At 41.6% G+C, this 27,248-nt stretch overlaps 1 protein-coding gene across 4 annotated transcripts in view; it reads right to left on the reverse strand.

Moving 5' to 3' along the window:
* Positions 1–27,248, reverse strand: part of LOC131081216 (SAM and SH3 domain-containing protein 1-like) — a 525,757-nt gene that overhangs the window by 45,212 nt on the left and 453,297 nt on the right. For all 4 annotated transcript variants that reach the window (XM_058020163.1, XM_058020165.1, XM_058020162.1 and 1 more), the window contains exons 3-5: positions 12,217–12,267; positions 12,046–12,095; positions 775–815 (exon numbers count right to left, since the gene is read on the reverse strand). In XM_058020163.1, the coding sequence (XP_057876146.1) occupies positions 775–815; positions 12,046–12,095; positions 12,217–12,267 (142 nt within the window). The remainder of the gene's footprint in view (positions 1–774; positions 816–12,045; positions 12,096–12,216; positions 12,268–27,248) is intronic.

Consider the following 27,248-nt stretch of genomic DNA (forward strand, 5'->3'; position numbering starts at 1 on the left):
CCTTGCTCTCTGTATGCCTGGACTGTACAGGGCAGGGTCTCTATGTCCACAAGCACTGGATTTCCATATGGATTGATGACCTCAAACTAAATAATTTGGTCTAGAAAGACAAATGGGACCTAGCTCAAAGTAGGGCATATATATCTGTATTCTGTTGAATTAACCAGGGCACATGCTATAAAGTTTATGCCACCTACAAATGAACATACTGTCTGTGCCTGATCTGGCAGAAATGCTACTGACAAAAAGCTATTAGTATTTAAGATCTCGCCCTGGATGACCTAGAGCTGACCTTCCTGACTCTCTGAAATACTGCTTAAGTTTAGACTGTGTGGACATGTCCCTAGAATAGCATTAAAAGGAAACAAAAAAGAAAAACCTCCTAAATTTATTTTTCTTTTCCAATAAGCAATTTCAGAAACAAAGAAAGAAACTCTGGCATGATACAAACAAAAATAACAAAGAACCTCCATTATTTACTGGTGGTGGTAATTCTTGGAATACAAAAGAACAGGCTAGCTGTGATCTAACATGCAAACATTTTCACTTCAATATAACAAGTCAAAAGATGCATATTTATCACATGATAATGCTGGCTGGGCAGTTTCAGTGATTGCTGAGACACTCAGCATCAAACTGAAAGCTGCTGAGACTAGCCCTCTACACGCACAAATGTTGCTGACTTCTGCCAGCTCTTCACATCCCAGCACAAGCAAAACTCAAAAGCTGTTTAAGAATTCCATAGGAGTATCAAATAAAATGAAATATACTGACCTACAGAGCCTTCTTCTGAACTTGATTTATGAATGGAGAGCCTAGGACACAAAAGAGAAATGGACTTATTGATGCAGGCTTTTCACATTTCAGGGGAGTTGTCTGGTTACAGTAAATTATAGTTTCCAAACAATATATCATGAGCTGCTTTCTCTTCCCTTTTCTCCCCAACACAGCAAGTTAGAAATGAAAACCGAACCTACTGGTCTGACCACAGTAACTGAGTTTCCTTCTGAAATGAGCCTTTTGTGACCAGCATAGAAAAATATATACTGACAGAAACCAACAGTTAAGGCAAAGTAGTCCAAGGATTCCTCAGAAAAACAATTATTCACATAGTTTCCCCACTTGCATTTGTAAAACAGTAATTTTGCTGCCTTAGAAACTGTAGAACTGGGACACTGCACTTGTTTAGCTGTACATCAATTTTCAGTTCTATTTGGTTTTTATCTGACAATCTGTGTAAGTATGTGCTCATTACACCTCCAGAAGCCACCATGTGGAAGACAGCAGTAGAGATTTAAAGACAAGGTGGAGAAAGTTTGTCCAGACCATATGAAGTGCAACCATAACTGACTGGAGACTACAGCTTCTCCCAAATCCCTTCTGTGTGTGCTTTCTCACCAGCGTACGCTCCCTTCCTCAAAAGCTAGCTGGAGAGACTTAGCCAAGGCCAGCACATGGGCTTTACAAACAACTCACTAAAATAGCAAATATATCTTTTGTTCTTGGTCTTTATGTTCACTGAACCAGTTTTCCACAATGGATTCCAACTCAGTGCCAACAGTTCATTGTGGGATCTCTGATGAGACAACATCACCCCGCTTCACTGCCTTTTTATTCTGTCTGCATAAATGGAGCTAACAGAAATTACCAAACCTTGCATTATTCTTTGAAGCCTTCCTGTGGGAATTGCCATTTAACCACGCTGCAGCAAAGCAGTGAACAACTTCTGCAAGCATCGAGGGCTTTGCTGGAGGCTCCATGTGCAAAGCATCAGTGCGGTGTCTTTGCTGCGGGCTCGGCCCCGTGACACACCAATGTCCCATTGTGTGGTGGCTGTGCTGCAGCCAGGCACGATGGAAACACACACACCACAGCGTACCAAGCAGACCTCAAGCCAGATCATTCCCTGAATGAGGCCATATAATAACACACACACGACACACTCCTGTTGCTGTCCATGCACACTGTCTGCACGGGCTCCCTGAGCTCTCTCAGACCCCCGGCAGAGGGCAATAAAGAGTTTCTGATCAATTCACTAAACCACTTGAAGGGAAATTACAGTTCAAGCCAGGTCGGTGTTTAGAAGAAACACGCAATTACTGGCTAACATCTTATAAGCAGGAAACACATCAATTTGCAAAGATATCATTAAAGGGGAAATGAGACAATACAAAGTTTCAGGGTGACTCAGTAATTCATCTAGACAAGGAGGGTCTGGCATAGTGAAGCTCTGAAATACTCAGACTGCTCAGAAATTTAATCCACCACAAACTGCAAACTAATTAAGGGAAACAAACTTCAAATTTTTAGTGCACCACGAGAAGGGAGACATTTAGTGTCCTCCTTGCTGGTGTTTACTCTTGAAGGGGAAAAGTCAATAATATACCAGCAGATGCTTAATTTTTAAGAAGCCTGGTGAAAGGTGAAAAATACAAACCCCATACTTTCAGGATGAAAATTTCCAGCAAAAGCCCTTCAACAGCACCAGGAATTAATCCAGACACTTCAAAGTAAAGTTGTCAGCAAGTATTTTTCTAAATAAAGGTAAATCAGATAAAAAAATTACGTGGAGTTTGAGATTTTTCTTTTTATGAAAGCCAAGCTCTGTTGGAACTGACAGAATTAATCCGCTACATTTTTTGCAGATGAGCATGGACTCCACCCATCAAGCAGTTATTCTATTTATTTTAAATTAATTTAGTATCCATGAATTGTACCAAATCACTATCCTGAGAAAATGAAATCTGTTAATGATCAGAACTCTGCGTCACTAGTGAAATCACCCTTAAAGTGGAAAGGCAGTATCTTGTGCTCTGTGGCCTCCAAATCCATTTTTATCCTTTTCTTCTCTTGCACAGTTGCCAAGAACGATGCAAGTAAGCAGCAGGTGTAGCGGCAACACTTGTGATGTGGACATCTGTTCAGTAAGAGTTAGCCTGAGGCCACCAACTCATCATAAACTGGCCTCCAAAGAAGGAGAAGGGCAGTAGGAGCAAACATCTGACACGCCCGAACCAGAGGGGGCAAGGAGAAAAGCAGGATCCACAGCAAGCAGACCACCTTCTCATTTATAACTGATTTAAGAACTATGCTGAGTTTCATCAGAGGATGCAAATTCCGATTATCATTTCATGCATTCCTTCAAGAGGAAATCTTCCATGCCTGGGCTGACCTTGAAAATGCTAGCAGCTGCTCTGAAGAGATGGAAATGCCAACAAAACTTACCACATAGTGCCTGATAAGGCACTTGCATTTCAGCTCCACCTGACAATTCCGATGCTTAAAAATCCTCAGTGAAGTCAATCAAGCATTTTACTTGCTAGATGTCTGGTGAAAAATTCCAGACTACCTTGGTGTCGCTGTATGTTTGATTTGTAAATTACACTCCCTTACTCTGTTAAATCTGCAGCGCTTCTGTGAACGTGCCCTGAAAGTGATTTGTGTTCTTCCATTCATAGACTGATAACTTGTACTGAAAGTTAATGATGCAGTGACACTTGGCAGAAGTTTCAGCACTGTGTGTCTGAAAGGAAGCCAAATGCTATTACTCCACCATGGAGGCCTTCATTTTTGTTGTGGTCTGATGTACAACTTCATTAGCAAACTTTCACATGAAATGCACTCTGTCACTGCATAAAGCAGAAGAAATGTATGGGTATATGTTCACACAATGAAGAACAAAACAAGATTTACACCCAGAGGGAAGGAGTATTTTCTTATCAACCCATAATCTCTGGAAGTGGGCAGGAGATGGGGTCAAAGCTTTAATTCATTAATCTCACAAACCCAAAACCATCTCTAGGCCAGTACTTTGTGCCTCTTCAAGCCAAAGTGCTGAAATAAACAAATGAGAAAAAAACCTCACAAAATCCAAAACAGAAATGGAGCTACTTTTTAGAGTACTCAAATATTACTGCCTTAGAGAGTTGATGGGTTTGAGCAGAATTTAGCAAACTACATCAGGCCACTAAGTGATCAGGGACACAAAATTTAGTAGCAACAGCTGGAGCAGAGAACCTGCACCAGAAACTTGCTGACTGGAAGGACTGGCTTAACAGAAATGAGTTTACATTCAACATTAAAGTGTTCAAGTACACAAGACAGACACAAAAGTCAGTCTTTCAAATGCTGGAGGTCTGCAAATGACAGAGTACCTGGGGATATCAGGTAGAAGAGGATGACTGAGAAAAAAACCTACATATTATTCCTAAAAGGCATAAGGATGGAAAATTCCCATGGCAGTAGGAAGACTATGAAGAACTATATATGGGAATGGCTGTACAACCATCATTATTCTTGTTCAAGAAAGATAAATTCAAACTAGATATGGTATAGAGAAAGCTGTTAGAATAGCTAGGGAACTGGACAGCTGATCTTACAAAAGAAAGCTACGAAGTTTTGCCTGTCAAATTGGAAATCTGCGAGAAGATTAACTTACTGCCTATTAATAAATCAGGCACAGAAACAAACAGACACATGCTGGAAAAAAATTAGAAAAAAGAAGCAAACATTTCCTAACTATTTGGACAAACTTCCAACAGTAGGCAGGAAAAGGGAGAACAACTTAAAAAACTTATTTAACTGCTTTTACAGAAGGCTGCTTGAAAGATAAGAGACCAAACCAGACATTTTAAACAGACCAGACGAAACATCATCATAAGGATTGCCTCTGGAGGGCACTTTTGGTTCTTGTTTTTCAGCCTGGGGGCTCTGTAAGAGCAATGTCAAAGTCTGACATCTAAAATGGTCTCTGAACTACCTTTCCATGAAATTGCTGCAGTGGGGATAACACTGTTACACCTAAGCAATACCTTTGAAACCTGGAGGTGGTCTCCAAAACTTGGTGTGCAAGGAAGACCAAATGCACACATTTGGTCACAAGCCAGCCAAGCCTGTCTGATTATTAAGACTGGTTTTAACTAGGCTACAGCTTTCCAGTTAATACTTTACTGATTCTGATATCTCAGAGAGAAAAACACTGAGGCTAATCTTTCATAGAGAGTGGTTGATATTACAAGAGACACAGTCATACGTGCCCCAGGAACGTGCTGGTACTCCACAGAACTGGGAACAGAAACAAATGACACCATGCGCTGCTTTCATGAATGTGCCTGTTGATTTTTGAAATCTCATCATTCCCAAAACAGAACAAATATGGGAAGTGAGAATGATGGGCATTTATATTTTAAATGCAGATGTGCTTTAACAAATGTCTGCGTCTCATTTATGGGCCATAAAATCCACAGGTGCACAGCAGCGTATGATGATGAAACCACTGCTGTTACCATCTTCAATAAACTGACAGTGCCCCTCTCATTCCTTACCAATGATTACTTATAGTACTCTTTGGAAAATGGTATAGATGGGAATTTTAGTATATGAAATTTATGCATATTCAGAGTGGTGAATAAACCAGTGCAAAAGCCCATGCTGGCTCTGCTGCAAAGCCATTTGGTTATCCGTGTGCATTAGAAATGGCCCACTTAGATAATTAGTATGAAAAACTGACAGACTTGTAACTGCTCCTGACTGAATACAAGGTAATTTATCTAACTGGAGCTGGCACAGGGAAGAAAATGGGCCTTTGGTATTTTTATCAAATTTGCATGAACCTGAAGAGAAAGGAGGCCTGCAAGGTTCTGACCTTGCTGGCACCAGTGTGAGAAAGGGATGGAAAGCAAAGAGGTTTCATTCAATTATCTTCTCATTAGGTTTCCATAGCAATGGCTCTTTAAGCAGGTCAAAACTTTCTCAGTGGAAACAAACACTGAGCTGCTTGTGGGCCATGCGTGTGTATGCGTACCCTGTAGCATGGAAGCCACCACACTGGTCCCGTGGGCTTGGTCTGTGGACAGGCAGCAGGCTGACAGGGGTACACCATGTATTTAATAACAGAGTATTTGCTCCCAGCCAGGGGGCAGATAATTGCCAGCTAAAAACTCTTTGAGAGCAAAGAGCAGGGCCCAACGCTGCAGGCAATGCTTCCCCTCCTATCCATGTATTGCTCACTCTGTGCCATCTCAACTTGCTGTGACAAGTCAGACTTTCTCGTGAAATGCGCCCTTCATACTTCCTTGTACAAAATTACCAGGCTTGAAATCTTCTTCCAGCTGCTCAAAGGCACACTGGTTTGCCTCCTCACGTGTCCCAGGCAGCATTTTGGCTGGCCTCGCACTCCCATTGTGTGGGTTATTGTGGGAGTTTCCTGCCCTACTTCTCTCGAGGAGGCTGTTTAAAGGCAGCATGAATAATTTGCCTTTGACTAAATCAGGCCTCAAACAAGTGAAAACAGGGCCATACACATTCAGTGATTTTTTTCAATTCCTGCAAGGACAGGGTACAAAAAAAATATATCTTAAGTTAAAACATCTCAAGTAAAAAACCCTCTTCTTTTTCTTCCAATATTCTTTTCCATTTTAAAACTATGCAAAAGAAATAATTTATTCTCTTGGCAATTAAGTGCAGCCTTTATCTACCTCAGTTTGGGGGATTTGTTTGTTTTTTGCTTTGTTATTCTCAGCTTCTGCTCTCTCTCAGCCTTACATCCTCTTTCAGACCTGCACTCCTCTTTTTTTGGAGATGAGCTTACAAATACCTGCCAGAATTAATCTGGGCACTCTGAGAAGCTGCCAGAATCTACTTTGATAGAATTTAAACCCCCCCCATCCATGATCTGGAGGGATGATTTAATAACCTCCTCCATTCAATTCTTGACCTGCAGTTTGGATGCTGCAGGGAAAGAAGACTGGGGAATCAAGTGTTAAAAGCTACTGGCAAAGGCCAGTAGATGAACTTACCACCAAAGGGGGCAGAACTGAGGCTTGGATGAACCTTTCTGCAGCTTTCACTAAAAACCATTGTGGAAAATAGGAACACTGAAATGCAGGCTCTATCCCAGCCTTAGGTTGATACAGAGTTCCAGTTTATGCCATGGGATGCTGGAATGGCCGTACCACAGCATATTCATTGCAAAAAAATTCTTAAAGACCGATTCAGTCAATTGTGTCTCCTTCAATGACAACAGATTCAATGCAGATAGGAGCCACTTGTGCTGTGGCCTCACTGTTTGCCTGCTAAGAACCCCAGAGAAAGCCATAATGCCCGAGGAGCCTGCAGCCCCTGCTGAGACATTCCCAACAAGGCACCAGAGATCTGGCCAAGCTGCATGAGTGGCAGGCATGAGCGGCTCAGTACATCCTGCACACACACAGGGTGACAGCCATCGCCCTCTGGAGCAGCTGAAGGAGGAGCTGAGGTGCAGCTGCCAGAGGCACAGCAGCTCCCACATGCCGGGGGAATGCAAAGCCCCTGAGAGATGCTGCCCTGTGTCACCTGCACCCCACACATGCCTGCTTTTCTCCTTCTGCCTGACATGTGTGCTTCTGGCCAGTTCCCTGCTCTGGCAGAGTCTCAGATTTAGGTCTTGAGTAGCACAGGGTCAAGAATGTTTGAACTGTACTGAGCCACAGCCTGAGGAGTACAGCAGGATGAATTGTGGCACTTGATATGAAGGGTGACAATTTACTGGTCAGGAGTGCACTTGATTGGTACAGTTCAAGAAAGTGCAGTAGATCAGCATAGAAGGCAACAATTCATAACACCCACTGCCACACAAAGGTGGTGGAAACGACTGAAACATCAGAAACAAGACACAACTGTTACCTCACGCATTATTTTCATCCTTTCTTTCTCTAGCAGAAATATTAGAAAAGAGAAATATTAAGGGACTTTGAAAAATATTAGTCTATAGGAACGTCTGTACCTCGTCCTATTTGTATGCAGTGCTCCTGAGTCTCTCACCCACTTCCTTTTCTTTCCCAGCAGATCTCAGATACACCACATCTGAAACACAGCCCAAAGGCTGATGGAGCAAACAGTGACAGCAAACAGATCTATTTCCAAAGAGGGAAAACACACAACTTCCTTTCTGCAACATCCCCCCAGTTCTTCTAAAAACAGGATGAGAGTCAGGATGCAGAAGCCTGAGTTCAGGGGACTGGGTTTAACCTGGATTTCCTGGCAAACATGCAGAGCTCATCAGTCTGTCATGTAGACTTGAATGCTCAAAAATGGGAACAGGCTAAAAGTTGGGTTACATTGTTTAAATGCTCTGTTTACAATTATGAGAAAACTCTGCTCAGTCCCCTATCTGAGTAAACATCCTTGGAGTGTTGCCATCTCTTCGAAATAATAGGAATTGTATATACAATACATCCCCAGATGAACAAGGTATGGGGTCAGAGAAGTAGCAGTAATTGCTAAAGAACATATTTACTGCATGTTTTCTACACTAATGATTCTTCCAGCAAAAGCAGAAGCCAATGTGTCTTTTTAGAAGCACCTGTGATTCTGGGGAGATTTTTGTTTAAAATTTAAAATATCACTGTTAAAGATGCTGTTGCCACTGTACTGAAGGCACACTGAGAAACAGCAAAGTTACACTAGCACCACAATTGTCAGCAAGACCACAGTTTAAAAGATGGAAATCTTGGAAAAGGCAGAGGAAAGTGAAATTTATTGTTCAGAGAAGAAAGCTACACCTCATTCCATGCTCTGCATTAGTTGCTGAATATGACATAACTTAGAAACCTGGCAAACTGTTTCAATTTACAGAAGGAACTCCAGTAAGGCCAAAAAATCAGAGCAGTTGTGAAGCAAAGCTTGAACAAACATGACTTTGTTTTCTGTTGTTTATGGCCAGCTTTTCAGGCCACATCAGTACCCTTGCTGTTATTCACATAAATCTCAGAGGGCTTTCCCTCCGAGTGAAGATTTTTCTTTCTTTGTCAGAACGAGTCAAACAAAAGGCATATTTGGTAGGGCACATATAACACTGAGTAGGTTGACATACGCAGTCTTTTTTGGTAGCTTCATCTAATTAACAGGAACACTGTTGCTATCGACAGTGGAAGGTAGTACTGCCCCAAATGACTTAGGGGGTGGGGGGTGGTGACAATGACTCACAGTGACAAACACTTCTGCCTCCAGGCTCATTTAATCCCTCTTGCCTGCCTACAAGCTCTGCTGCTGCTTGTCTGTGTTAGAGCACATCACTAGACAGATGCTTGTTGAGCAACTTGCTGGACTGAGGGCACTGACTAATTCTGCACTGACTTTACACCACACTGGGCAGCAGGGTTAGTAAGACTCAAGGCAAGACTGAACATCCACTTCTTGTCCACACAAACAGGATTTTTTCCTACCACAGACCACCAAGGTTAATCTGTTTTCAGTGTGGCGTACAGTGGAGCCTGCTGGGCTCTCTCTTCCAGCTGAGCAGCACAGAAAAGGAAAACCAAACCAGGTTAAAGCAAACATTGCTCTTCCCAGGTTCCCTCAAAGCTTCTTTCTGTCTGGAATGTCTAAACTCTGGCAAATTAAACAACCATCCAGATGTGTTATTTTAAAACTTTAGACGTTGGTAGCATTAAGCTGTAGGGTGTGCAGGCAGCAGTGCTGGGTGAGGGTGCTACTGAGAGTGACTGTATTCCAGCCAGACACTTTCTCTCTCCTTATTTTAGTATAGATTTTTCCTTGGGACTGCCCTTATTTTCTAAATCAACCTGCTCAGAACACCGGACCAGAAACAACTCATTTCACCCTAGGAAAACATTTGGATTTTCAATATGTAGAATTATAACTGTTCTTGGATAAGCTCTTACTTGTGGAAGAGTATTCAAAAAACCACTTTTTCCAGCTCCTGAAAGTCTGTATGTCAAGTTTTGAACACATTTTTCCTTTCGTCCCCCAAATCTTTTGTGAATACGAGAAACCAGTGTACATCTGCATCAGGTTTCATATTTGGCAAATTAGTCTTCTTACAACAAAGGAAGTTTTGTAGAAGGTTTACCACACATCTTTCATGCAGCATGAGATTGACATAAAAACTGTGTCCCCAAAGGAACAAGCTTCCATGTTTAGCAGCATGCCCACACGGAAAATTCAGATGAAAGCCATATAATGAACACCACAAAAATCCCTGGGGCCTACACAACATCCTTCCCTGAGAAATATTAAATTCAGCATGTTAGTAGCAAATACAGGTGTATTGATACAGGATGGGCTTGAAGTGGTCATTTTCCTGCAGATCAATTTTATGAAGCTTTCCTGCCTGGAAGGGGCAATTTCTGTGAGAATTCAAGTCTTCCAGGCTAGAGGGGTGAAGCCAACACTGATCTGTCAGGCTGTCACAAATAGGCACAGACTTGTATAATTTCAGGTTTCAATAATTTGTACAGTATTGAGTAGAGACAATTTATTACTTTCAACACCTTGTCCAATTACCCTGTGTCACATGGCCTTGCTTCTTATTGTGCAAGTATCTGGCACAACCTGTCCTGCACCAGTTTCATATGTATGATCAGGTTAATCACATACACCCTTCTACAAATCCTCAAGTGGCACATTTTCATTCTTAAAAGGTCCATGAAAATCACATGTCCCTTTCATCTGAACTAAGATAATATAATTTCCTTTCAGTGAGATAAATGGGCAGTCTCAGAGGAGTCACTCAGGAGATTTTTTGCTGATACTGTCTTCTCACCCAGTTATTTGTGGTAGAACACCTGCATAGAGACACAACTTAGGAAGCTGGCTAAAACTGCTAAGTGGAGGTTTTTCTGAGTTGTGTGCTGTTCTCCTGCAAGAGCTTCATCTCTTTATTACCTGAGGTGGGATTATGATATTTACCCATGGGTGAAGTGCTTTGAGGCTGAGAGAGAAGTTGTATGATTATAGGCTAACCTTGCAGGTCTGCTTCCCAGATTACAGCTCCCATCTACTTGGCACTTCTGGTTTCATTATAATGTTGGACAGCCACATATCCTTCAAAGATTCTTTTCCATATATGAGAAGTCTTTCCTAAGACTTCTAGGCCTTCTCTTTTACCAGCATGCAATATGGGGACAGTGATGATACCCGAGGTAATTCACCTTATCTGTCTTAGGTTGCTTTGAAAATGAGCATCTACCTCAAGCAAACCATCTCTGCTTTTCTCTCTGCGTGATGAAGCAAGAGAAGGCACCTCTAAAAGGCAAGATATCATGTTCTAAACCTTTAGCATGAATCAGCTTCCAGACAAGCCCAAAGGAAGCCCCTAAGCAGTTGTTCACTACCATACAACTGACTTCTATATGGTCAGTGCCCAGCAAAGTCCCATACATCACATCCACCAAAGATTGCTCTGGGACTGACAGTCCTTATACTGAAGTAGCAAAAGCAAGAAACCTTCCTATTACTGCCAGTGATGAATCACTTGAGAATATTCAAATGTGGGACTGTAAAACCATACAAAAGCACATCCCATCACAAATGGACTCCATGTAGTCCCTCTGAACTCGTCCAGCTGGCACTACCCCATGGAAGTGCAGGCAATTGGACACAGAGTGTCAGTTGTCTTCATGCACCACTGCACGTTACCCTCAGCAGCAGGGATCCAAGATCTTGGGATCAAAGGAAGGAGGCACAGAAAACAAGCACACACATTGCAGCAGGAGGTGACAGTAAACAGAAACCCTCTCAGTGCTCACAGAGAGGTTTTCATTCAGGACGCTAAAATTAAAGCTCCTTTTAACTTGGTTTTAAGTACTTTTATGCCCTTGGCACCTTCTTCAAAAGCACAGTTACAAACTCTGGAGTTCACAGGAAAAGGAACACGATGGAAGTCTGTAACTGTCCCTTCCCCTCACCTATCTTTTTTGGCTGCATTTAAGTCTAGTCAAAGAGAGTAATTTTTAAAGCAGGTGTAATTTGCAGAGAATGTGAAATCACTGATGTTCCTCAGCAATGACTAGCAGTCATCTTAGTATATGCACACCCCAAGCGCTCACAGAAAAGAGAAACAGTAACCCTCCCTTGACATAAAAACCCAAAATCATAGAAGGCCAAAAGTGAGGAAGAGAAGGAGCAGTTTCCAAAACAGGTTTCATTTGCGGTGTGTGGATCTGAACTCTAGTAAGTACAATCTAAAATTAAATTACTCCAGAGAGAAAGAAAACATACCAAATTCCCCCTCCCTCCTTTCTCACTTCCTGTGCCTTCACTTACTTTCTTTCAGTGTCAGGTGTTGATGCAGTGCTGCTGAGACCAAGTGATTCCTGCAAGAGAAGACATGCAGCACTGAGAATAGGCACTAGAGAAGCTTTTACCCAATTTTTGCAGAATATCAAATCAAAGAACAAACAAACAAAAGTTAATGATCAAAATCAAAGTGCTTACCTCAATCTGGGATCGCAGCTGTAGAGATGTGGGGCTGGTATCAGGTTTCTCCTAAAATACAACAAATATCAACTTAAGGAAATATCCAAACACCAGAAAGAAGAAATATGAAGGGGAGAAAAAGGAAAAAGACAGTAGCAGAATCAAGAATTATTTCAAAACAGTTCATACAGGAAATATTAACTACTTTAAAAAGAACTGCTTTCAGGATAAATTTGGAAATAATCCACTAAAACAGCTAATTTCATACTTATCACTGCAGAATACAGAAAGTAAAGCTGCCTGACAGAAGTCATTCAAAACAAAATAGAAGGAGGGGCATTTTATTTTCACTAGATCATCACCACAATTTGTTAGATAAGTTCAAGTGCAATTTCCAAGAAATTACCTTCAGGAAAAATTTGGCATTAGGAGAAAATTCTCTGAGGAAAAAATACTGAGAGGATGCAGATACCTTTCATCAAGACCAGCTTCTCACATAGAAACATGTCAACAGTATGGAGTTCAAACCACTTTTCTACAAACACCTAGGATTCAACCATCTACTCCAATGAGAACTCCAGAGAACTCAATTACCCAGGCTCCCTTTGCAGTTGATGGGGAGACACAGAAACTCCTACAGAACAACTTGCCTGACTGGTTTCAGCTACCTCAAGTTAGATGAGGGAGTCCCACTGGTGGTATCTAATTGAAGACTGCAAGCCAGCTGCTTAAAAGGCACACACTATTAATGTGTCTAGCTGAAATTAGTGGGAAAACTCCAGTTAGAATGGAGGAGGATAATACAGACATCAGTACTGAGAACTACAGTTTGGTGTGTTGATCTTCATGTGAAATCATGGGGTAAACTACTTATTCCTACTTTATTCTCAGCCAGCCTTAGCCTTTGTGAAGTCATTGCAAAGTGAATTCCATAACTTACTCATCACAGCTGGCTAAGCAGTGGTGCACACGCTTCAAAAAAATTAAAAAAAGGATTTGTTTCTCAGTGCTGAAGGACTTCTTGTTCATGCATTCCTCAGCCTACATATAAAACGCTTATCTCTGTGAAATTGTACTTCCTATTCCCGTTGTTTACACAAAGGGTGACAAAACATTCTTGGGATTTAATTAAAAAAAAAAAAAAAAAAAGAAAAAGAAAATCAGACACAATTTTCTGGAAATGCAGCCTTTTAATGCTAAACAGGAACTTACTGCTGACAGCCATGAGGTGGTGTTGGACTAACCCACTCAGGAAGTCTGCAGATCTGGAGCAGAAAGGAGCCGGCTCTGCCATCACACAACAGAGTCAGCTTGCGCTGCTGGCCACAGGAGCCAGGGAGGGCACAGGATGGCCCATGGCCACGTCCTTGCTCGTGTGCAAGGCTGACACCAGGTCACTGCCCTGCTGGGGGATTTTGCCTGACCATGCACCGTCTGCACATCTGTTTTTGCTGATTGTGTAGCACAAAAAGGGAAATGAAGTCCTTGAGTGAAAGTGGACATGAAAAGGCGATCACGTTCACTTACTGACAGATCCAACAGGACTCCTCTAGTCAAGCAGAAGCTGGACTAAGGCCAGCGGAATTCCAGAGATGTTCACAGATAAGAGAAATGAAAATAGCTACTTGGCACCAGGCATCCCTCTCTTTCTCCCTTAGTTCTGTCAAAAGGAACCTGACTAAATTTTGTACCTGGAAAAGGCTGCAGGCACATGGCTGAGAATCTTCCTCAGACACTCTCCAAGCCCTACCTAGTTCTTTGCAAGGAGGGAGAGAAAGAAGAGCTCCACTATCCAAACACTTGCCATTCATGAGCACCTCATCTGTCCATAAAATGCTGCACTGAGGAGAAAAGGAACATTTTATCAGTTTTATGTTACAGTTTCAGTATGCCAAGTCAGGAGAACCCACCATGTCCCCAACAAGGCCTTTAGATCCCAAGTTTCTGATGATTTATCTGCTGTCTTTAAAAGCTACTTTGCTTCAAGTGGTTTGTTTTTTTATTTTTAAAATATAATAGTTTTGTGTAAATTTGTGTAACTGCTTGAGCAGATGCTCATGAAGCCTGAGACTACAATTACATGAAAAGTTCCTACTCAGCTGAACAGTCAGCTGCATCCATGTAACTAAATCCTAAAAAACCTGACTGTATTTACTTTCTTTTTTTTTTTTTTTCATTTGTTATCAAGCTCATCCTGTTAGAACAGGACCTGTTTTATAGGAACAAGATGACTGTAGAGGGCAGAAGCAAGGACAACTTTCCTCTCCCTCCTCCAGAGCACAACTTCGCAATGCTGGAATGCAAAACACCTGATAGTCCTACACTGTTATGATTAATATTCCTACCTGCCTTTCCAGCAGAATGGTATTTTTTTCTATTGCTATTTACACAAGAAACAAAAGGAAAATACTTGGGGAAATAGTACTCTCAACTAAACTTCTGGCTTAGATCTGTATCAGAGATCATAGAACTTTCATCAGCTTTGAGCAATTCTATTTATTTTGGTTAAAATCCATTAAACCTCATATTAAACCTCACTTTAAAATCCACAGGTTGTGCTGACTTTAATCCATCAGGATCAGGGCCCTTTTTTACCAAAGGCTAATTTTAGAAGGTTGAACAAATGTTGTACTGTTGGCATGTTCTCCAGCACACAATACGATCTTTTCAGAAAATATTTTTAAAGGTTAGTTTCATTGAAGTACATCTTTCATCCTTCTGAGCCAAAACTTAAAAATGAAACCAAGGATAGCCTGGGCTTATAGAAACAGGGGCTACAGCAAGAGACATCCCCAGCCTGCATTTCCAGAGCTCTTGTCTAGACAAAGCAGGCATCAGAGCAATAGGTACCTTCTGTGCAAGCAGCCTTCCAGCCCCAGATAACTGCCCTCTACATGTGCCCATAAAGCTTGTCTGAGATGTACCATAAAATTCACATCACCTACACGCTACACAGTGCTGAAGAAACCCAATGATCTGAGAAAGTATCTGATCAAGTGCACATTCCTTAAGCTACACTATTAAATCCAGTGTTTCCCAAATGTGACTGATTTCTAGCAAGGCTTCTGGATTTAAGGGGCCCTAGGCAGGACACCTATCCTGTACTCAGAAACTGTTGGTGCATATTGAACTTGTCCAATACACTATTAAAACCAGCAACTAAGATCTGAGGATTGTGGAGAAACTGAGATGCCCATAAATTGTATCCAATCCCTGGGGAACACATTAGATGGAAAGTGCGCAGTGGCTTAGCACCAGCTTGTCCAGCTCCCCTGCAGGTCCAAGGTCAGCACAGCACAGAATCTCAAATACTGATAATAAACCCAGGAGGAAGTTTTAAAAATCAGTAATGCTAATATCCTGTAGAATAAGCCCACTGAATTTAAAGTAGGGATTCTTCTATCAAGTCACCTACACCTGACCTAAAACATTCTCAGGTTGCAGAGGAATTTTGTTCTCTCACCTTCTGTTCTCCCATTTCTTAGTCCTAATAGGAGTCCTATATCTTTCCTTTTGCCTCCTTTATCCAAAGCCACCATCATCCAGAGGATGGGTGCAGGACAAGGTCCTGAGGTCCTGGTAGAAGCTCTGATCCAGCAGCTGGTAGAAGGGATGAATTTCAGGCGTCGCACTGTCCAGGAATTGCCTGGGATTACCAACCCTTCCACACTGTGGGTGCCACAGAGAGCAACTGCAGAGCCACACTGGTAACCTTGGGAACTCTGGTGCAGAAGTTCAAATTGGAGAAATGCTTTTTACAAATCTCTTTTTTTGGAAGAAAATGTAGTGGTAAGCTTAACAAGCAGGATTTGTAGCTTACGCTTCAAACCTTTAATTGTTTGCCTTAGGGACCAAGAAAGAAGCTTCCTTTGCAGGTAGCTTTTTCTGCCTACTTTGTGAATGAATTTATGTGATCATTTGCATACATTTTCTTTTCAAATTGCTGCAGGTTTCTAAATATTGTGATTTTGGTTTTATATACTACTTTCTTCATAAAAATCTTATAAACAGTTTTGCAACCATTTATGAGCTAAGTCTGAAAAAGCAACTGTGAAGGAAGTACAAAGCACAAAATACATGGGAAAGAAGCTGAAAAACCATTTCCTGACTGGAATGGCAGGTTCTGAATTCATGAGGGACTTTTTCTTCCATGACAACTTCAGTTCATTTGTTCTGTATGTAACGTAACATGTAAAAGGTGTATCACAGCCTATCTGAAGGCATTGCTGTTCTGCTCCTGAAATACACAAACACAGCAGACAAGAGCACCTAAAAGGAAATTTAGTTATCCAGGATATGGCACATCTAGGGGGAATGTGCATATTTTAATTACTTAAACATTAAGCCCCATCAATGCTCCACACAACTTAGTTTAGGAAATTGTATTCATTGAATTAATCCCTTCTAATTAAAAATTCATGAACCTGTTCACAATTTCTGCCACAGGAGCAGTATCCATTTGAATCATAAATTTAAGCACTCCTCTGCAGATCCCAAGACAGAATTAATCTCACTGTGCAGACAGAAAGTGTGCAAAGTGAGACTCAGATGAGTGCTGGGAAAATACAGTGACATAATCAGTAAAAAGGAGATGACTAAAAAGCTTATAGATGTATAAATAATTTTATGAAACCATTTCAGCGGGTGTAAATAAGGTATACAGAGCAGAAAACTTCTGTTAGAGAATTCTGCCAATCCATCCCCAAACGTTTTCTCTCTTTGCTCTGAACATGCATTGCATGTTCTAGTCTAGCTTCTAAAATGATTAAATGAAGATGCATCTGAAAGACAGCAGAGCACTGAAGGCTTGTATGAGTTTGATTTACTTTGAAAGCAATAATTCTGCCTGGAGTCCTCCACCACACTGTATTTCAGCCTCTGCAGAGGTGCTGGGGAAGAAGCAGGGAAGCCCCTGTAAAGAGACAGCGCAGGTATGCAGCTATGTAATGGAAATTGCCTACAAGTCACTAGATATGAGCCACAAGTCAGAATAAAAAAAAAAAAATAAGATCTGTTCCTGTGTCAACCACTTCAGCAAGTGTTTGAGGGAACTAACAATCCAGTCAGTTTCCAGTGGTACAGATTAGTTAAAGTCTCATTTTGAGTTTCAAACCACAACCTCTGGACCATCCCCTTAGCTGTTTCAGCAAAGAAAGATTTTTCTGCACCATTGCTCTTGCACATTAGAGCCTGAGTTGACACATGCTAAATGATAACATCCTGCAGCAGCAGCAGCAAAACTCTGGATCAAGGAAATGAGTTAAACAGAAGGGGTGGCTAAAAGAAAAAAAAAAAGAAAAGAAATTTCACACAATAAATACTTCTAAGCATGAAACAAAAGTCCAAGTGTCTCAATGCCTCATAGAAAAGTGCAGACATAAGGTAAACACTTAGCTTAACTACTGATGAAATGCAGCTTCAGAGAGAACACTGATAGAGTACTCACATGTCTGCTTTTAGTATTGGAAAGGGAAGAAATATCCTGCCTCTCAGCTTGATGTAAACACCAGAATCTATCAAACCGAACACATCTCAGGGCAAACATTGGTCCCTCTCTCTCCCATTTGCCATCAATGAAAGCAGAAGGATTTTTTTTTACCCATCTCAAATACTCTGCATTTAACACTAAGGCTGGGAGCCACAGGGCCAAAAAACATCTCACAATGATTTTGAAAAACATAATTCATTAGCAATTATAGAGAAACTGCAGCTTTTGTAAAGCCATGTAACAATAAAAAGTGAGGCAGTGCTAAGACATAAATTCACTTGTAACTAACAGAAGCAGAGTCCAGAAAAATTATGGCATAAACACAAAAAAAACCCTCAATAGAAATGGGCTTCAGAGAAAGGAAAGTCGATATGGGAACACAGCATTCTGCAGCAGAGAAATCAAATACCTTCTGATCAATTTTCCAAACACGATGGAGCAAGGCCAGAATTATGGCAGCTATCTTTGTGCTAAAACCATATTAATATAAAAGCCAATATGTGATTGAGACACAGCAGGCCTTTGATTGATGCATTTTACACTTGTTACTCAAACGGTACAATACTCAAGTGCTGGCAGGAACTGCCTCTGTACTAGAGCTCTTGCTGGTATAAAAAGATGAGTAAGACCTGCCAGCTCTGCCTAAAAGTCCTTACATTAGTCAGCACTGATTTTTATTATACACGTGAGGCTAAAAAGAACTTCTGTGAAATAATGCTGGAAAACAGTGAAAGACATGGGTTTCCAGGGAGGACTTTAAGATAGAGTGGTTTTGGCATCAGGAAGAGCTGTAATGTTTCAGTGGAATGAAAAAACCCTAAGCAGACCACATTAAGAATGGTTAAATGGGAAGCCAGAGGACTCAGGATGTGACACAGACAAGGGAGGCATGAGGTAAAGCCCAACTGGATACTGCCCAAATAGGGCCCTTCTTGCTCAAGAGCTGACACTGGGCCTGGGGAAGAGCCACCACTTCCCCCACTGAGAGCATTTTGTCCTGTGGGAAAAGCACAACAAAAGGAAGAGAGAAAATAAATGAACAGACAAGCAAATAACAGTTTGCTACAGGGTACTTTGGGGCAGGAACAGTCTGGTCAGATTCCTTGCCCAGGTGCCGGTTCTCTGGCAAGGACAGCTAATGGCAGTGTGCTGTACCTGGGCCTCAACCACCTCCTGAACCAATACCCGCAACTAATGAAGAAAGCAGCACCTCCCTGAGCCACACGTCCCTATCACCACCACCCTGCAGCCTGCTTTCTATAACTGTGGGGCTAGGAATTTGGAGTGGTTCTGAAAGTGAAGCACTCACTGATAAGATGAGAAAACAAGCATGAGGAGCTCCTTGCCATGAAAGCCATGGCTGAATATGGCAAACCTCTTTCTGAATACCAGTGGTCCTGAATTCTGTGCTCTTCAAGTTCAAGCCACCTATTCCTTAGGGCCAATGATGTTGTCCATTTCTCTAAATAACACTTTTCAGATCCTACTAATTTTTCATTTTCATGTACACAAAGCTGTAGTATATTTCTATTAAGATTATTTGCAGTTTTCTCAATTTCTCTTCAGTGTTTCCCTGAACAACAAAAAATGTATTTTATTTTTGAAAAGTGGAAAGAAAAAGGAAAGCTCAGACTTAGACCAATGCTTCCAGGAAAACTTCTACAGCCATGCTATAAATCCTTTCAGACACACCATGGAAACAGAGGCTAACACAGGTTCACTGTCATTTCTATTGATACTATACTTGTGTACCTACATGCCAATATCCATATCTCAAATACGTGGAATTTCAGATGATCTACGCTGCAAATGAATGGAAGCTTTTGTGCTGAATTAATCAATATGCTCAAGGCTCAGGGATTCTTGTAATATGGGCTGTTACCCTAATACTGATGACTTTTTGCAAGTATAACCCCATTCACATCATCACTATGATAGCTAACATTTAAAAACCATATGTTGCTTTTACTTTATGTTTTATCAAACAATAATTTACCAAGAAAATCAGAAACTAAGTCAACTTTGAGTTACTTAAAAACCCTGGTAAAATTGAGGAGGAGGTAAATCAAGAGAAAGCACTGATCATTAAGAGACCTACAAATGGTTTTTTACCACAGATGTATCAGCAATGAAGCCCCCCATTTCAGGGGGAAAAAATGCCAACACTTTGCATTAATTCAATTCTGGGAAAACAGTGATTTGCTTTACTTTGTTAAAAAGTAGATAGATTTTTAAAAAATCATAAAGGTTATGTAGAAAAAGAAAGGATATTTTAGTTTTACACTTCCCACTTCCCCACACTTTTTTTTCTTCCCTAATTTATGACAAACTGATAAACTGGAAGGCATTTTGTGTCAGGAACTTTCATCATACAGTCACTGCAACCTGCAGTAGAATTAGACAGTCCTCTCCCTTTTTTTTAAAATTGAGGCCTCACATTGCTGAGACTTGATCCCAAATCCAAGTACACACGAAAAAGATTTGACTCTTTCTGATAGGTTCTCTAGCTGTAGGAGGCAAACCCAAAATTCAGAACTCAACAACACTGTGGGCAGTGGAAGAAATCTGGCACTACATCTTTTTTCCACAACTGCTGCTCTTTGGGCTGCCTGTGGCTGCTATCAAGTCATGCTCTTCAGAACTCCTGACCTCCTCTTCCTTCATAATCCTCTAGAAAAACCTGGACCTACATCCACGTTTCCACTTTTTAAAAGTCCATTTGTATAGATGTGCATATACCTGCTCTGTGGTTTTTTAAATTTTTTAACATGAAATTGATCCTTTCAGAGCATGACTGAAGCCCTTATGTAATTCAAGAAAACCGATTTAAAACTGTCCCACACCCAGCACAGAATTTCTGAAATTTTTTGTGTTATTGTTCAGGAAATGGATTTAACTTTGAACTTTTTAGAGAAGTGAAAGAATCCAGAAAAAAACAAAACAAAAAAACCCCAAAACCACAAACAACACAAAAATCCCCTAAGATCACAGAAAAAAAAATCCCAAACCAACCCCACCAGGAAAAAGATGCAACAGAACCATGTAACAGAGAGTTGTGCTGAGGCAGGACCTGAGCCACATCATCCCTGACAAGCAGCCTTATCACGAGGCTGTGCCCATATGCACATTTACTGGTTTTCTCATCTTTCCATGAAGAAATTTAAACACCCTACTGTTGCATCTTTTTGTGCAAAAATAATTGCATCAAAATTATAAACATTTGGGCAAAATAGATTCCTGCTTTCCTGCTTTCCAGCTGACAGTAACACTGTACCTCTATTTTCCTCTTTCAGAGGTTAAAAACGTCAACAGCTGCTAGCTCAAAAAAGCAGACATCCTGAACTCAGATCTTTGTTGGCAGTAAGCCTTGCAGCCCAAGCTCTCAAGCCATCCATTCTTAAAGTTGAGACTGGTAAGCTCCTTCTGCTGATTTGCATCATCACTTTAATTTTTTTTAGTTAAGTTCCCCCTTAGTGATTTCTATGTTCATTATTTCATGAGAGGACCACAGTTGAAAAGCTGTAAGAACATGACATATTCTGCATATTTCAGGACTTAAAAACATGCAGGGCTGGTGGGGTCTGACCCTCATTTCAGCCACTTTGACAATGAAAACATCAGGAATACAAATGAGAAAAGGTTTTGAAAAAAAATTTCTATCACACAAACCTGTGTGAGCATATTGGGAACTAACTTTGATGACATTTCTTTATGACAATAAACTCGTTTTGAAGAAACAGTTTATTTCAGGATCCTTTTTAAGAACGCACTTGAAGCAAGAAAAAAACTGATCATACTGGGAAAAGTTTTATATTAGATATACATTTTAAAAATCTTATCTTTATAACCATTTTGAAAAGCAGAATAAATGTACAACTTGAAATCAAATTGGTTCTGTTTAGTAGGTTGATATGTGAAACTGAACACCTGAAAATTAAGACTAATTCCCTAGAGCTGAGCACTGCACTTCTTGCTCCCAACCTGCATAAACACACTCCAGGAATGTGAGTGGGTGAGGGGAGGGAGACAAAGGTTGATAGCTGGATGCTAACTTCAAAGTCTCCTACAAAGTGAGAGGAGAAATTAATTTCTTGAACAAAAGAACTGAAAACAAATTAATCATATTAATGCAAAAAAAAGGACTAGACCACAAATTGCTAGTCTGTACTTACTCATTCTTCCTGCTATAAAAACTACCTCTGATAAAAGAATTTTTAAATTAGCTGTTCTCTCTTTACCTTTGAAATTGAAGCCTGTGCTTTGGGATGGATGCTTTGGGCCAGAACCTTATTTAAATCTTTATCACTGGTCATTAAATCTTCATCACATGATCATTATTACAAAACTAAATTTCAAATAAACTCTGATGCTCTAAGTCATCATGGAAGATTGCTCCCTCCGAGGGAAAAATTATTATTGAATACCATTAGACTATCTGGCACAATTTGGTTATTTACACAGAAGATTTTCAACATCCCTATTTGAGAAAATTAAGAAGTAATTATTGCCTTCTACACATTCACGATAAAAATCTTTATCTACGCAACTATTGATGGGAATATTCTCTGTTTTCTGTTTACATTTAAAGTAAGACTGGGATAGAAAATCATGTGCCATAGATGTAGGAGTTAACAGGAACAGCCCTGACTGGAGGTGCAGCAAATAGAAGCCTTGCTCTATGGGATTACTGCTGCATGCTTTGCTTTGAAGGGTTATGGTGCCACAGTGACATCTGACAGCTACAACACTAGTCAGCACAACAGCTGGAAAGGGGTTAAATTAAAGGCTTCAATCAGCTATTAACAGCTCCTGCTGCTGGGCCAGGCTCCAGCCCAGCTGCAGAGCTCCAGCCAGTTTTTGAAAAGCTCAGCTGTTCTGCTGAAAATGTACAAGTGGGATCCTGCCACATGACCAACAATTGGGGTAGAAGGTGGGATTTCCTCTGGCACACAGGTCAAACAGAAGAAAAGTGCTTAACACAAGTTTCAGGGATTCTTAAAACTAAAGGGTAACAAATCTGAATTCTGAGGCTCCATCAAGCAGTTGTAAAATGCTCCTTTCTTTGTTCAAAGCAGGAGGAGCAGAGATTTTCCCCAGAAGAGGACAGTGGAAGCCAGAACCCTCCCCCTGGGGCCACAGCAGCCTCCTAGTAAGATCTGCTCATGCAGTCCCTGGGCCTGACTGCTGCTCCCTCTAGCCCAGGGGCACTGCCCCACTTTCAGGCTAGCAGAGGGTGGCGATGAACAATTTTTCTTTGCCTTGTTGGGTTGTTATGCAACACGGGATTATCCCATCGCTGACTGAGTGAGGATCCTTTCCCACCTTTCCCAACAAAAGGCCAATTGCTGAATGATGAACAAACTTACTACCAAGAATGTCTGCAGAGAAAAAAATGACAAATGCTGTTACAGAGAAAGCATTTCAACCTCAGCAAACATCCATCCTTCAGTCAGTACAGACAACTCGGGCCAGAGGAATCTGCAAAGAAAACTGCCACCACTGTTCCAAGCAAATCATCTGCAATCACTATCTACAACTATTCACTGGAGAATTAAGAGTACTGCAGCAAAACCTTACAAATTATTCTCTCACATAACATTTTTTCCTTGCTTATTCCTGAAATTGCTCCTGAAGCAGCAACTACAACAGACTTCTTCCCAAGTTCCACTTGAACCTTCAGTCTTTTTCTCCACCACACTTTGGGACACACTTGACTTCAAGAGGGATGCACAGAACCAGCCCTGCAGAAACAAATGAAGCACAAGTGTAGGGCAGCCTTGCACTCCAAGAGTCACCCATAGTTTTTCAGCGACACAGTGTGTACAAGCAACACTTGCACTTTGTTCCAGCAAAGCCTGTATAGCTTTGCACTCCCTCACGCACCTTCTTTTTCCACTAATGGCCATGTTTTACTTAAACATGTTAAAGGAGTGCTGCAATCACAGGTAATCAAATTATGGCATTAAATAGGCCAGCATACTTTGGATTTTTATAACTTGTCTTTCAAACACACATGAAGCAAAACAGAGGCCTCAGCAATGAACAACTGCTTTTGTTCAGAGGTCCATTCAAAATCCTGCCCCTTTGCTATTAGCACTAAACAGTGAACTTATGCAGGCAATCTAGCAGCACAAGAGTTGGCCAAAAGTTACAGCAACGTCCTGATGAAGCAGGCAAAGCCAGGCCATTAAGGGAGTAATGCCTTACCTGTACTGCTTCCCATTTTCTTCACCATCCCACTGTAGAGGAGTGAATAAGTGGCTGTGTGGGGCCTAATTTCCAGATTGGGTTAAGCCACAACTATCCTTCTTGGTGCCCAGCATGGGTCTTGTAGGGTTCAAGATAACAACAGGTTTGACTGGAATGTGCTAGATTGAATGTATAGCTGTAATTGCTGATTAGCTATTAATTGGCAGGTGCTTGTCAGGAGCCTTGCTTGCCTGACTGTACATGGGAGTCCAGTGCTCATTAGTGGCTGGCTTTTGCTCTCCCTGCTGCTGTGCTGCTTTATCAGCTGGCTGTGCTGTGCCTGGGAGCACTGTGATAACAGCAGCAGGGATGTGCCGGGCTGGCAGCGCCCAGGGACTCGCTGTGTGTCTGTCCTGCTGGCCTGGGCTGGCTGGGGCTGTGCTGGGAACTGCACTCCAAGGGACCCCTGGATGGCTCCACGTGGGAGCAGCTGGATCTGTGTCAGTCAGGACAATCTGGAAGTGGCTGTGGCTGTGTCAGTGCAGCAGCAGCAGGAACCTCTGAAGGGATGGAGCCCAGGGATAAGGCTGTGCTGCAGCAGGTGGATACTGACACATCAGTGCCTGTGGATAAATCCATGCTGGAGCACCTGAAAGCGTTTGGCCATCGATAATCCCACATGAGAGCAGGTGCTCCCCTCGAAGGACTGCAGCCTTAGGTAAAGCCATGACAGAGCAGGTTTATCTCTGAAGGGGCTGTGGCTGTGGGTAAGGCCACAGTGGAGCAGGTGGCCTGTGGACAGGCCCATGCCACAGCAGCGATACCGCCAAAGTGACCACAGCTCAGAGATAAAGGCTCTGCTTGGAGCAGGCACAGCCATATGGGACTGCAGTCTGTGGATAAACCCTAGTCAGGCTGAGAGCAAGAGAATGTTCAATGTTATGGTCTGGCTCAAAGGGACAAGGGGCAGAGATTTTAATGGATATAGGTTTAAATCACTGTACCCCATGATTTGGGTTGCGTGTCAGAGGAATGGCTACAGCAGGACCACACAACACTGAAGGACAAGTTTTACAAAAAGGAGTTTCAAGGGTAGCAGCAAACCAATTTGAACTGGCTTTAGTGCCCAAAAATTCCACACACCATACCACCGCTCCTGTCCTCAAAAATCTCAGGGGACATCTATGGATATTTTACAGGCATAGTCCATAGGCTAGGGGAAATAATATCTATGTTTTGTATCAAGGGATAGAAGGGGGTGGCAAATAATGAGCATGTGTTGGATAGTGTGGTACCTGAGAATGATGTAAATGGTAATGAATGAAGAGTGGAGAATGTGCTGGTTTTGGCTGGGATAGAGTTAATTTTCCTCACAGTAGCTAGTATAGGGCTCTGTTTTAGATTTGTGCTGGAGACAATGTTGATAATTCAGGAACATTTATGCCACGGATGAGCTGTGCTTACACAGAGTTAAGGCCTTTTCTGCCTCTCACCAGCAAACAGACTGGGATGCACGAGAAATTGGAATGGGACATATGGCATCATGCTCAACATACACAGCTGGGGGAAGGAGGAGGAAGAGGGTGGGGACACTAGGAGTGATGGCATTTGTCTTCCCAAGTCACTGTTACAGATGATGGAGCCCTGCTTTCCTGGCTGAACACCTGCCCATGGGAAGGAGTGAAAGAATTCCTTGTTTGGCCTTGTTTTTGTGCACAGCTTATGCTTTACCTAATTAACTGCCTTTATCTCAACCCATGAATCTTTTCACTTTTACTCCTCTGATTGGCTCCCCCATCTAACCAGGACAGAGGAGTGAGTGAGTGGCTGTGCTGGGTTTAGTTGCCAGCTGGGGTTAAACCACAACACATTGAAGGGCAGCAAGAGCAAGCAAGCTCCACATTAAGCCCAGTTAATTTAAGGTCAATATAAAGGCCATCTGCTACTGTCATGCTACAGAAACCTGGGGCTTCATCATGACTCCTACTTCATGTAACTAAGTCTTTGCAATAATCTTCTGTGTGCATTGAACAGAAACAGACAAAAAAACAATCCATTAAAAACCAGAAGGAAAAATTAAATAATATGGGCAATCATATAACAAAGCACAAGACTAGAAGTGACCAAAAAAAATGTTGACAGCTGGGGAATTTGTAGTAAGAGAAAGACCAAAGCAGACTGTACACTGTAATCCTCAGGATAAGCAGTGTCAAGCCTGAATTCATCCTGGAGATGGACAATATACCTGTAATAAAACATGATCAGCAAAACCATAACCAGCTGCACAAAACCCACAAAGACAAAGGCAGCTCCAAAGGTACAAAAGAAAAATAAAACTCACAAACAACTAGCAAATTACACCCACAAGTCCAGAAACCTTGGTGCCTCCCAACATTGCAGTACCACTGTGAGCAACAATTTGCGATTTCAATCTAAACCAAATGGCAGTTAGAGCTTTAGACTGGGAAAAAGCTACTGAAGACAAACCACTTCAGTTAATAATTTGCTGCTAAGCACTTTCAATTCTGCTTTGTCACTGCTGCAATCCCAGGGAGCAAGCGCACTGCGAGCTGCCTGCCTGCAACAAGCCAAGGCTTTGCTGCGGGAAGGGAGCGTGCTCGGTCCTGTCTCCTCTTCCCTCCAGCAAATGTAAATTACGAATGCAAAGCTCCACGAACAAATCACCAAACACCCTGTCTTTGCCAAGGTCTTTGTGTAAGCAGTATGACTCAGTTTGCTGGTAGGCATTCCAACTAAATTAATTTACCATGGTATGGAAAACCTGAGAGAAGTAAAACTTAAGCTGTACAAACACCTGCAAGAGTTTCTAAATGCCTGGGCTTTTGCAGCCAAGACCTGCTTGTTTGGGCAGGTGCTATACAGTTATCAGAGTATACACGATACAAATTCCTCTGCTCAACTGTCTTCAGCAGGGAAAGCAGCCCAGACTTCTTGGAAACAAATCTGCTCTAATCAGGAAATCAGGACAGCAAGAAAATGTCTTGACCAAAAGCTTCTTTTATTTTTTTTTTCCCTTTCCTCTTCATACCTTAGGGGGTTTTCTTCCAGGTTATAGCCCTAACAAGGTTTCATTACAACATCTTGAGGCTCTATTAGTGCATAAATTCCTTTGTAAGTTTTTATTGTTTCAGATCCAGTTCTAACACAAACTTCTCCTCAACAATACTGTCTCTTATTCAAGGTTATGTGCAGTCTGTGAATAAATGCATGCCAATGGTTACAGAATTGAGTTGTCAATTACACAAGGTTTTGCTAAAAACAAGTGAAATAAAAATAGTACATTAGTAAATGTAGCTGAAACTACAGAACAGTATCCCATATGCTATACTAGACTTTCACATACACCAACAGG

This window comes from Melospiza georgiana, chromosome 3 (assembly GCF_028018845.1).
Source record: "Melospiza georgiana isolate bMelGeo1 chromosome 3, bMelGeo1.pri, whole genome shotgun sequence".
In the NCBI taxonomy this organism is placed as follows: domain Eukaryota; kingdom Metazoa; phylum Chordata; class Aves; order Passeriformes; family Passerellidae; genus Melospiza; species Melospiza georgiana.